We start from the raw sequence: 13,803 nt of genomic DNA, 5'->3' as shown, positions 1-13,803 counted from the left end.
AATGCTGCCTATGACCCCAAGAACACCATCCCCACCGTCAAACATAGGGGTGGAAACATTATGCTTTGGGGGTGTTTTTCTGCTAAGGGGACAGGACAACTGCATCGCATCAAAGGGATGATGGACAGGACCATGTACCGTCAAATCTTGGGTGAGAACCTCCTTCCCTCAGCCAAGACATTGAAGATGGGTCGTGGATGGGTTTTCCAGCATGACAATGACTCAAAACACACGGCCAAGGCAACGAAGAACTGGCTCAAGAAAAAGCACATTAAGGTCCTGGAGTGGCCTAGCCAATCTCCAGACCTTAATCCCATAGAAAATTTGTGAAGGGAGCTGAAGGTTTGAGTTGCCAAACATCAGTCTTGAAACCTTAATGACTTGGAGAGGATCTGCAAAGAGGATTGGGACAAAATCCTTCCAGGGATGTGTGCACACCTGGTGGCCAACTACAAGAAATGTCTGACCTCTGCGATTGCCAACAAGGGTCATGTTATTGTTTTGAAAATGCTTATTTCACACATTAAAAATTTCAATTTAGAACCTACCAATAAAATTATAGACTGATCATTTCTTTGTCAGTGGGCAAACGCACAACAAAACAATTGGCCATTTACTAAAAAAAAAAAAAATCTACTTTTAACCACAAATGCACTAGCTCTGCATCCACAACTTCACGCATTACGTAGTCAAGTTTAAAAGTGAACGTGCAAAGAAAGTCAAACACCCTTCATAAAAAAATGTCAAAACAATGAGGTCAAACAATTTTGAAGTTGGAGCAAAAATGAGATGGGGTCCCTACCCTACTTTTTTGAACTGGAGTACAAAGACACAGAACTAACCACATGTGACCTTTCCAACGTAATTTTAAAATGCAGGAAGTTGTAGACACGCATCACAGAGCTAATTCTAGATGAACATTTCTGGTTATAAAGTACATACATTTTTATTTTTTTAGAAAATGACTAATTGTTTCACTAGATAAGACCCTTATTCCTCTGTTGGGATTGTGTAGAGCCCTTTGAAGCTGCACTGAAACTGCTATTTGGACCCTCAACCCATTAATCCCCATTTAAGTCCACTATACACAGAAAAATCCTGATTGCAATTTTTTTTTGACTGAAGAAAGAAAGACAAACATTTCGGATGACAAAGTGTTGAGAAAAGTGATGAAGTCCCGAGTTCACTGGATTGATTAATAAATGAACTCCAATGCAAAAGCCTTTCTTTGCTTTGGTTAAGTAGCAGAGAGAGCGTAAGGGTTAAGAGAGAAAAAAAGGAAATCCATAAGGTGCCTCAATGTCGTGAGCATGGCAACAAGAGTCTAATGACACGACCGTTCACAATATCACGCAAGAAGAAAAATAAAATATAAAACGTGACCTTTTCTAACTTCAGAGCTGAATTATTCAAAAGCAAGAAAAGAAGTTTAACTTGAAATATTCTGCTTTCATTTTTCCCCTCGCAGAGTCAGGCAGTGGGCGATTTTTCTTTTTCAGAAAAAACATTAGCCTTTAACATTTTTCGGAGAGAACGATATATAATTAAAATTCCCAGTGGAGAAAAGAAAGAATCAGGTCTGTCCCCTCAAACGGAGTCCACACATCTCCCGCAGGTAGTGTGTGTACGTGCAAGCGCGTGTCTACAAAAATGTGAAAAATCAGAATCAACTCGGCTTCCGCTGTCATCCGACAGCCCACGACAAAGCGAGCTGGCAGTAAAGTCCATTAAAAAGGATTTATTCAAACAGAAAAGGGCCAGAGGAGGGAACTTTCCAGAGACATTTGTCACATTTCTTGTCATCCAATTTCCTGGAGGTTCCCCAGGGGTAAGGATGGAGCATCGAGGCTTTATTTTAAGGGTCTTCCTCGCTATCAGGAGGCATTTGCATTTCATGGGAGGGCTGGGGCACTGGAGACCTGGGGTGAGATGGAGAGAGCTGACTACGAAAAGTGTGTCAGCACATCGCCGCACAGACATGAAGTTATCAGAGACGAACCTGTGTTTAGCTGCTGTTGCAGTCACATTAAATCTTAGTCTGGTTGCCCGAAGGAGTTGAGGAGTTTTTTCTTCCCAAAAAAGCTAGCGCCAAGATATTTTGTTTCGTAACTGACGAATAAATGTCCTGCAGCTGAGCTGCTGGATAAACTTGTGAATTAGCATGCTGGCGTCCTTCTCAGAAAAGATGAACATTTTTGAAAGACACATTCTCGAAATGTATGCTTCGTGACGGATGTTCGCAGAATGATTCGCACTGCGTCAAACAATCTCCGGCCATGGCCATCTTCCCAATCATGTTCAGATGTAAAAGGATTATTCACGAAAATGAGAAAGCAAAATTTATCTTCATTTCAGCGGGTGACATGCTATTCAGTGTCTTTAATCTTAATATTTTTGATGCAGTCTTCGCACCTCTCCAATTTCTCTATCATTTCACAGCTGTCTGTGATCAGGAAGCGGCGGGCTGCCTCTTGTATTGATTCTCATAGCTTGATGGCTCTCTTCAGGTTTAAAAAGCGCCTGTGCAGATAGCGTCTTATAGCTTTCCACAATACTCGAACCCCTGGAGACGTGATGGAGGAGCGGAAGATTACACTTAGCCATCCCCATCTCCCCATTCTGCTGGAAATTCAATCAGAGGCCGCTACGTCCACCGTGGACATATTATTCCACCGGCGCAGCGCCTCTTTTCTTTCAATTTTTTCGGGTCCGCAGATAAAAAATGAAATGAAGATGTTAACTGTTAGGGACAGCCACTATCCCCACAAGAAAGTAAAAGAAAGAGGAAATGAAAACAAAAGATGTTGCTTGCTTCGTTTGGAGTGGGGTGCTGTGTTAAGAAAAAGAGAGTAAAATGCTGCTATTTAACTTTGTCTGCCAGGATGTTTCCGGTTGAAAATCAAATACATGAAATGTGCACATTGAGGGGGAAAAAAGTTGTTTCTAAGAACAAGAGTCTCAAAGGGAAAGGTGTCCTATGGGGCTAAGTACAAAACAGGCAGGTATTTAAATTTAGGCTACATTCACACAGACAGTGTTTGGCATTGGAAACCTGATCAATGACAAATAAAAAGACTTTTAAAAATCTAGTTCAAGTTAGAGTGCCAAGTTCTTTGCAATGTGATCTATGTATTCAAACTGGATTCATATGGTTTCCTGTGGTGCAACGTAGAATAACCTTACAATATCAATGGTCTTTTACATTTGTAGATGTATTGCCGGTCAATTCATTTCTGTTTCATGTAGGGATGCACCGAAATGAAAATTCTTGGCCGAAGCCGAACAAAATTAAACACTGGGCCGAGGGTCAATTACCGAACATGGTTTTGCATGTTATTTCCCCTATGTATTTTACCTATTTTTTTCACCATTGCGTAAAATAAATAGCCAAAATGTGCTTTTTACAGTTTTGTCTTGTTTTTCAAAAAAAAAAAAAAAAAAAAATCAATAACAAAACAACAATTTAAAAATACTGTATTTACTTAACACTGAACATTTTTAACATTCTAGTAGACATTATAGCCTACCAGCAAAGCACAATTTAACTTAGTAAAATAATATTCTTTGGCCATTTTTAAGACCCACTTCTTGAATCAGGCATGTGTTTTTTAATGTTCAAATAAATACAGCCTTGCTGAGCAAAGGAGAATGTTATAATACATGTATTAATAGAGCTGTTGTAATGATTACTTTTTTATTTTATTTTACAGAACAACAGTAAAATTACAATGCTAACATTTATGAATGTTGACTTTTATTTTGGCGGAAACCCACAAGAAGACCTCAGTATTACTTTTTGTTGACAGCAGCAGATTTATGAATGATTCTCATTACACGGTTTCAGCTCAGATTTTCCTCACGCTTTGGACTTTTTTGAACTTTGCCTAACAAGCTTGTGCAGCGCAGTCAGAATAAATACAATTTGTGCACGTATTAGACAACATAAAGTTCTGTAGTTTATTTACTAATGGTTTGAGGCCATTTCGTGATTTCAGTCATCATACAGTAACCAGCAACAACCCCTTTTTCTTCTCATCGAAGAGGGTTCTAAACAGTTTCTCACTTTTTTTTGCGTCTTTCTTGGACAGTTTTAAATGCTTTCACACTGCCAACATGTTTGCTGCATTAGTGCACGCCTCTATTTGAATGTGTCACATCATTTTTCGGTATAATTTATTCGGCCAAACACCGAAAAAGCTTTTTGTTATTTTCGGCTGAATAATTTCGGTTGCTGAACATTTGGCGCATCCCTAGTTTCTTGTATTTCTTTTCTATTTAACGGTTAAAAATATACCTTTTTAAGACCTAAAGAAATAAAAATGAATACTGTACGCTATCGAAAAAAAAAAAAAAAAACTATTGGGATTTTAATAACAATAATTAGACAACATAATTACATTATTAGTGCAATTATCATTCACTAATAATTGCATTGCAATGATTATCACACATTCGAATTCCTCAAGAAAACTTTTCATCTAATTCACAACACATTCGTACACACATGAATTTGTTCTTAACCTCTTTCAACGTTAATGAATTTGGAGTATTCGAAATGAGCAGCCGTGTGAGGTTAGTCATTTGCATGAAACACTCCCAAACCATCTCTTTATAAGGGCTTTCCACACAACTTTTCCTCTACAGCCTTATATTGCTCTTGTTGAACATACTCCACAAACCATATGCCGCTCTCTATAGACACACTCTCGCCAGATCCTTGAGCAACGCCACGTGTGCCATCCTCAAACACCAGTTCAAACACAATAAACACATTTTATGCAGAGCCAGTTTATGGACCTCTCATTAGCCAGCTGTACATACACATATATCTGTACTGTTTTTTAGAGAAACCTCATTGCTCGAAGTATGACTAACACAGCTTTATATATATATATACAGTGGTGGCCAAAATTATTAGAATTATATTAGTATTTTCACCAGCTAAAAAAATGGTTTTAAGTCAGTTATTTCTATCTTTGCTGTAGTGTGTCAGTAGGAAATATCAGTTTCCATTTCCATTTCCAAACATTCATTTAATTCCATTAATTGTAATAATCCAGCAAATTTTGTTTGCACAAGGAGTTTGACACCAGCCATCGCTCCACAGAAAGATCTGATCTTATCATCATCCAGTCTGTCTGGAATGACATGAAGAAACAAAACAAACTGAGCCAGACTATATCCAGAAGAACTGTGGCAACGTCTCCAAGATGATTCAAGAGACCAACCTGCAAAGCTACCTGAAAAACTATGCGCAGGTGCACCTAGGGCTAAAGCTGCTTTAAACACAAAGGATGGTCACACCAAATGTTGATTTACTTCGGTTAATAGAAGTTAATTGATAAAGAAAATCTATTTATGACATTATTTTTGACAGCATCCTCATTTTACAGCATTTTTACACAAGTGCCTAAAACTTTTAACAGTACTGTAGCTTTGCAGTTAGGTTTATTTACATTTCTTAGAGACATTGCAACAGTTCTTCTGGATATAGTTCGTTCTGTTTCTTCATGTGATTACAGACAGACTGGACGATGTTGGAATTAGATCTCTGTTCATGTTTGCAAATGTAAACTGATATTTCCTACTGACATACTACAGCAATGGATAGACATAACTGACTTAAAACCATTTTTTAGCTGGTGAAAATAATAATGTTCTAATAATATTGGCCACCACTGTATATAACACAATAACGTTTTCAAGTTTCCAAGAGTACGTTTTTGGTGTATGTGTGCTTTCAGTTGTTCCTATATAATCTTTCTTTATTTCTAGAAAGATTAAAGGTACTTTAAATAAAAAACTTAAATTGTGAGACGAACGATGGCCATGCAAGGCTCTAAGCGATATTGGGTCCCTAATGAATATAGATCTAGACTAAAATTGGAACTAAATCCTGAAAAATTAAGTGAATTTCGCAGAAGCGCAAGTAAAGATCCTACATGCATTCTCCTTCTCCAACGCCACTGGATTCCGTTGTTGGGCCAGTTGAGTGGTCCTTTCATGAAAAACTACTTATTTAATGTTCTCCACATTACATTTCATCAGCAACAACATTGTGAACTTTTATGAAGATACATTTGGTCATTAACTTTTAAATGCATGATGCAAACACATGAGGAGAGTTCTTGGTATGAACCACAAGTGGCATATCAACATGCTACTTCATTTCTCTCCAATACAGTAGGAAATAAATTAAATGTAAATGATGTTAACTGTGACGGGATGGACGTAACCAAGCAAAAGACATATTTAAAAAAGCATATTTAATGTTTTAATGACTCTAAAATGAGTAGATTCAAATTTCAGACTTTAAAGTCTTTTTAATGACCCAAGGGAACCCTGCTGCATTTGAAACCTAAAATCATTTTCTGAGTTTCTAGCATTTTGAAGAATGTTTTTGAATAATAAGATAAAAAGTGCATTTTACAAATACTATGAATTATTAATTGATTAAAGATATTAAATATCTGTTTTGGAGAGATACACAACATGACATCATACAACAGGTACTAACCTTACCTAGTCAAAGGATAAAATATTTATTTAAAAGCCTAAAATGGACTGAAAAAGACTGCTGTGACTGTAGGCTTACAGATAACCTCCTCTCTCATACTCTTCAATCAAAGACCTTGACAGTCCTTGCAACAAAAAAAACAAAACACCCAGTTATTTGAAGGAGCATAAGCCATGGGCGGCGATCTGATTTGAAACACCTCTTCTAAGGGGGTAGAGAAGAAATCCAGTAATCAGTTCTGTGCTCTCCTACAATTCAGCATGAAGGGAGAGTGTTTTTCCCTGCCTTTGCCAAATGCTACTTATTAGTCTTGTTGGTTCATAAAGGCTAAGAGGGGGGACGTGCAGCCTTTGATTTACTCTGTGCGTGAAATGGGTGTGAAATTACCGGTGTGGTGTGTGTCTAAGAGGAAAACAAGCATATTTGAACATGACCTTGGAAGAGAAGCTGAAGGGTTGAAATGAACACAGCTGTGTGTTTGGGGGGAAAAGAACATTGCTAACCTGTGTAAAAATGTGTATGGACGACAGACAGGTGCACACATAACCAGCGGTAAATATACAGATAGAGCGAACACAAATAAGACAAGTGCCATGCATAACTAAATCATGAGAAAATGACCAGAATAAGGGAACTGAGCTAGGAACGTTACTCAAAATCTGTTCCATTTAGAAAACACTGGAATCAAATCATTTGAACGACAAAAGCAAACCTATGTGAAGATATGTGACCAGTTAAGCTTGATTCGCTAATTGATGACTCTTCTGAACTGGCTCTTTTTAACAAATCAGTCAAAATGACTTACTAGTAAATCTTAAACACATCAGCCTTAAACGGATCAATCAGTCATTTACTGAATCAGTCAGAGCGGTTGCAGAATGAACATTTGAATCACTCATACAAAGTCATGTACAGTACATACAGGTGAGGTCAAACATTTACCTACACCTTGCAGCATCTGCCAAATGGTAATTATTGAATAAGAAGGTTAAAACAAAATGCATGCTATTTTATATTTAGTATTGACCTAAATACGATATTTCACATTAAGATGTTTACATACAGTCCACAAGAGAAAATAATAGTTTAATTTATAAAAGATGACCCCATTCAAAAGTTTATTATGAGTACCTTGTTTGTCCTCATCCGTTAAACTGCCTGGTGTTCTTCAGAAAAATCCTTCAGGTACCACAAATTATTTGGTTTTTCAACATTTTTGTGTTTTTGAACCTTTTCCAACCAGGACTGTATGATTTTGAGGGACTCATACACTCTTAAAAATAAAGGTGCTTTAAAAGGTTCTTCACAGCAATGCCATGGAAGAACCATTTTTGGTTCCACAAAGAACCATTCAGTCAAAGGTTCTTTAAAGAACCAAGTTTTTCTTCCCGTTTTATGCTTCAGAAGGAAACACAAGGCATTAAAGGGTTACTCCACCCCAAAATGAAAATTTCGTCATTAATTACTTACCCCCATGTTGTTCCAAACCCGTAAAAGCTTTGTTTGTCTTCAGAACACAATTTAAGATATTTTGGATAAAAACCGAGAGCTTTGTGACTGTCCCACTGACTGCCAAGTAAATAGCACTGTCAAGGCCCAGAAAAGTTTGAAAGATGTCATCAAATTAGTCCATCTGCCATCAGTGATTCAACCATAATTTTACGAAGCTACGAGAATACGTTTAGTACGCAAAGAAATATAACAACTTTATTCAACAATTTGTCTCCTCCGTATGACTGTAGCACCTTTTTGGAGAGGGTTTACTGGATGCAAATAGCATACGCTGATCTGTGTCTGCCGCAGTTTTCTTCGTTTATTTACATTTTGATTCGAACAAAAGCAGCGTATCCACGTGACATAGCTGACACAGAACAGCATACAATGTTTGCGTCCAGGGAATACTTTCCGAAATGGCGCTACAGTGATGCGGAGGAGATAAATTGTTGAATAAAGTCATTATTTTTGTTTCCTTTGTGTACAAAAAGTATTCTCGTAGCGTCATAAAATTATGGTTGAACTACTGATGTCAGATGGACTATTTTGACGAAGTCTTTCATACTTTTCTGAGCCTTGACAGTGTTTTTTACTTGGCAGTCAATGGGACAGCCACAAAGCTCCTGCTTTTCATGCAAAATTTCTTAAATTGTGTCCTAAAGACAATCAAAGCTTTTACGAGTTTGGAACGACATGGTGGTAAGTGATTAATGACACAATTTTCATTTTGGGGTGGAGTAACCCTTTAAGAACTTTTTGAATTTAAAGATCGGTAAATCAGTAAACCTAATTTTCTTCTAGGAAACATGCAAGTATCTTCTGTAGTTTTTGAAAGGCAGTACTAAATGAAAATTAAATAAAAATAGATAAAGTACAAATCTTCATTCTGTTCAAAAGTTTACACACTTTTACACGCAAGGATTTTCCTTCTGGAGCATCAGTGAACATCTGAACCTTCTGTAATAGGTCCCTCAGTTGTCCTCAGTGTGAAAAGATGAATCTCGTTGTTAGAAGGCATTCAAATACACAACAATTCTGAAAAAACAATTAGTTTGTGGAACAGCTAGCACTAAAAAAACAGCTGTGGATCATCCAGGTAACAACACATTATTAAGAATCAAGTGTATGTAAACTTTTGAATGGGGTCATTTTTATAAATTCAACTATTATTTTCTCTTGTGGACTATATGTAAACATCTTTTATCTGAAATATCGTATTCAGGTCAGTACTAAATGAAAAATAACATGCTTTTTGTATGATCCCTCTTATTTTGGTAAAATAATCAACATTTTGCAGATTCTGCATGGTGTATGTAAACTTTTGAACTCAACTGTACATATACATGTACATACAACTCAAAACAAACAAAAAAAAACATCGCATAACTATATTTTAAACGTTTGAGATCCTGAAATCAGTGTAAACGTTATAGCCAGTTGCATGAGTTTGGAGCAAGACTAATGAACTACATATAATAACGTTTATTATAATTATGTGGTCCTTTCTCAACAGTACAAAACCTAATTCTCGATGGAATTATTAAGAAACCAGATTGGAATCAAAATTAAATTCTTTAAGATTCTCATCATGACAGAAATTGCTGTAATTACTGTAGATCTCAGCAGTGAAGGTGGTAATAGGAGGTCCGCACAGTTTTTTTTCTTACAAACGCTGTGTTAAGGGATTTCGTTTCCTTTCATCTATTTTCTCATTAATCTCAAGCCCACTTGCTTGAGACTTTCTTGATATTTTCTTAGTGTATTCCAGCAGGAGCGAGATGTTTTCCCTGGCCGTCTTAACTGCGCAACTGCAATAATGTATCGCCAAGCCCAGATCGATCGGTCCTGATTGATACAGCCATGGATTCCTAAGCAAGCAATTTCAGCAACGGCGCAGACAAGAGCTACTACACAAAGGCAAGGCAGAGAGGAGTTTACTGCAGTTTTTAAAAGGACACGCATTGATTAGCATGGTCATTAGGACAGATGAATGATCCTACGGAAAAAAAAACCTCTACACTACACAGAAAAGACTGAGAGCTGGAAAGACACAAAAAACACATTTATGTTAAAAAATGCTGTATGTTTACTAGATGAGTTATTCATTACATGCATCTTAGCTGATGAGAAACCAAATTCTGTAATCAAAATATCAGCTCAAATGTGCTGTTGGTGTTTCTCATCATGATAATCCCTTCACAAATGTCCTTCCCAGGTTCAGTATCACCTCATAATCCACTAAATGTTACAAGGGCCATTTCCTGGAGAGCATCGGTTTTACTACAGCAGTTAATTATGTTGACATGCTGCTGCAAAAATGAGGCATTCAGACATCATACTAACAACACATCTATGAGCACATTAATGTTCGACCCTCCATGTCAATTGTACAAATCAACACCTAATCATATTCGGATTTCTGGATCAAATGTGAAGAGGTAAGTTAATCATAACAGTGGTGGTAAAAAAAGTGTGTTAATTACAATAAAAAGGTAAAAAATGTTTCATAGATCTGAAGTTGGGAGCTTTGTGTGTGTTCAAGAAGGTTTTTGCAAAGTACCACCTACCTGCAATACTAGCAAAGATTTCGCTGACACCAATGAGGATGTACTGAGGCACTTGCCACCATATGGGTAGATCGGCTGCATAGTATGTAACTCCACCGAGCGACTGCGGGATGGGACCTCGTGTGCGGATAATCTCCAGCCTCTTTGTCTCTAAAATCCCTGAGAGGAGCAAGAAAGAGGATAACAGATTAAAACTAATAAATAGTTCAGAATCGCATTGACAATATTTCAAATAAACAGAAGCATATCAAGATCTTTGATTTTTTGTCATGATCAAAAAAATCAGTAAAAAATTCAGGTCCTCTGTGTGTTTTAATTTGCAATACATTTTAGTCTACATATAAGGCCAGGGAGATTTGTGTATTTTTTCATCTGTGTAAATTAACAGAAGTGTTAGTTCTTCCATCCTTTATTTCAAAATTGACTGATAGATCAATAGATTATATATATTTTGTGTTTTCAAAAAGGAACAATTTTGTGCACATCATGCATTATAATTAAATTGTACTACTTTGACACTTTAAAACTGAAATTCTACTTTGCAAATGTAAATTAAGTGCACTTGTAAACTGGTGCATTTTTAATAAATTAAAGCATATTATTAATAATTATATATTTATATACAGTATATATACACATACAGCTGAAGTCAAAAGTTTACATACACCTTGCAGAATCTGTAAAATGTTAATTATTTTATAAAAATAAGAGGGATCATACAAAATGCGTTATTTTTTAATTAATACTGACCTGAATAAGATACTTCACATACAAGACGCTAACATTTCGTCCACAAGAGAAAATAATTGAATTATAAAAATGCCCCCGTTCAAAAGTTGATTTTTAATACTGTGTTGTTACCTGAATGATCCACATCTATGTTGTAAGTCCCAAAGATTCTTTGATTTTTCAGCAGTTTTTTGTGTATTTTAACCCTTTCCAACAATGACTATATGATTATAAGATCCATCTTTTAACACTGAGGACAACTGAGGGACATATGCAACTTTTACAGAATGTTCAAACACTCACTGATGCTTCAGAAGGAAACACAATGCATTAAGAGCCAGGGGTGAAAACTTTTAAACAGAATGAAAATGTGTACATTTTTCTTATTTTGCCTAAATATCTTTTTTTTTTTTTTTCATTTATTACTGCCCTTCAAAAACTACATAAGATACTTACATGATTCTCAGAGGACAAAATAAGTTACATTTACCCTGATTCTGAACTATTTATTTGTTTTAATCTGTTATCTTCTTTCCTCTGTAATAGTTGCATATGAGTCCCTCAGATGGCCCCCAAAAAAGATGGATCTCAAAATCATACAGTCATTGTTGGAAAGGGTTTACATTCACAAAAATGCTGAAAAACCAAAGAATCTGTGGGACCTTAAGGATTTTTCTGAAGAATAGCAGGTAGTTTAATTGTATCACAATTTCCATAAAAAAAATATATTAAGCAGCACAACATTGTTTTCAACACTGAGAGTAATAGGAAATATTTCTTGATCAGCAAAACAGCATTTTAAACCGATTAATCGTGATTAATCCCATCCAATAAACATTTGTGTTTACATAATATATGTGTGTACTGTGTATATTTATATGTATATGTATATGTATATATATAAATACACGCACATACATGGATATATATATATATATATATATATATATTTTTTTTTGTATTTATGTATAATATAAATCATGTATATTTATTTTGGATTAATCGTGATTAATCGATTTGACGGCACTAACATTAATATAAATTGTATTTTAAAATAAAATAAAAAACAAATGTATTGTTTTAAACAGCAATAATATTTTACAGTCTACTTAGGTATGCAATAATAAATAGATGTGGATCGATACTGCGATTTTCCAAATGCATCACTCAAATGCTTATGAAGAAGAGAGCTTATGTGTTCAACTGAGTAATTTAAGTGGTTAAATGTACTTGCACCTCGACATGTATGCTTTTATGACATGAGATTACTGTAAACACAGCCCACTGTGAACACTCCTGTAATTTGCTTCAACCTTTTCAACTTTATGAATGATCATTTTAAGTTAAAGTTGTGTGTTTGTGTAAGGAACTGGAAGCAAGCAGAGTACGGCTGTTTCTAAAGCATGCAGTGCCATCTGCTGTTAAAAACTAAGCTCAAAATCGATTCAGGAGAGAATTGCAATGCATTTGAATCAATTTATCGTTACACACCTAGTATTACTGGTTTTACTATATTTTTTTATCAAATATAAAATAATGTAGCCTTGGTGAGCATAAGAGACTTCTTTCAAAAACTTCAAAAACATACCACCCCCAAGTTATTGAACAGTGTTGTAAATAATTACAGTATGTAAATCAGCAGTAAATCAGCTATTGAGCCTGTGCTTTCTGAATATTGGCAGCAGCCATTGAAAAACTAGGTTTTGAGCATGTGTGTGTCAGAGTGTTAGATCGGTATCAAATACACGTGTGGATGTTCGGAGAGAAAGTGCATGTAACAGTGAATAAAAAAAGTATGAAGAGTCCATTAATGGATTAAGTGTCAGGTCAACGGCAGCGCTTCACACAGGTCAAAAAAAAGCTTATCTCCCACACATGAAAACATGCTCGCACACACAAAATTATACCAGGCAGGGTTCAGGTAATCAGAGTGAAGCAGAGATTGTCAGCCTGGACTATCTAAAAGCTTGATCCAATAATAACCATGTTGCAGGTGCCATTCAGATAACTTCTCGTGGGATCCCTCCATCATACTGACATGCACATATTCCCATTTTGAAGGGGTATGACCTTGTATTTCATATGCTTAAAATAGCAGTGTGTGATGCAAAGCATCTACAGCACGCTGCTAACTCAAAGCGCTTCAGTTAACAAAACAGTAAGTTTTTTTCCTCTCCTCCCTCTCATCTATCATTCCCCCCTCCACCCCTCGCCCAAACACCAGAAGCGTTCCGCTCTGATCTGTGGCTGTGGTGTGTCAGATTTAGATCGGAATACAAATGATGCCTGGAATAAAACACTCTTTGGCTAAAAGTGCGACCCGCTGCAGATTACAGACCTCACTTCTGCACTTCCAAGAGATTCTAAACCCAGATTGAAAAAAACCCTCGACTTTTATTTCTGGGGAAAATTTGAACAGAAGTGGAACTGCCCCAAGGCATCGTCTGGTGTGTGGTGGGCGCGTGTGTTTGCAGCTTTGTAGTCGGAGCAGCTTGC

At 36.3% G+C, this 13,803-nt stretch overlaps 1 protein-coding gene across 1 annotated transcript in view; it reads right to left on the bottom strand.

The window, feature by feature from the left end:
• The window catches only part of slc15a4 (solute carrier family 15 member 4), an 87,148-nt gene that overhangs the window by 32,120 nt on the left and 41,225 nt on the right, over positions 1-13,803 (bottom strand). The window contains exon 7 of the mRNA XM_073818947.1: positions 10,579-10,737. Coding sequence (XP_073675048.1) covers positions 10,579-10,737 — 159 coding nt within the window. The remainder of the gene's footprint in view (positions 1-10,578; positions 10,738-13,803) is intronic.

The sequence above is a fragment of the Garra rufa genome, chromosome 15 (assembly GCF_049309525.1).
Source record: "Garra rufa chromosome 15, GarRuf1.0, whole genome shotgun sequence".
In the NCBI taxonomy this organism is placed as follows: domain Eukaryota; kingdom Metazoa; phylum Chordata; class Actinopteri; order Cypriniformes; family Cyprinidae; genus Garra; species Garra rufa.
The sequence above is the reverse complement of the archived record's forward strand: the minus strand, read 5'-3'. Positions and strand labels throughout refer to the sequence as shown.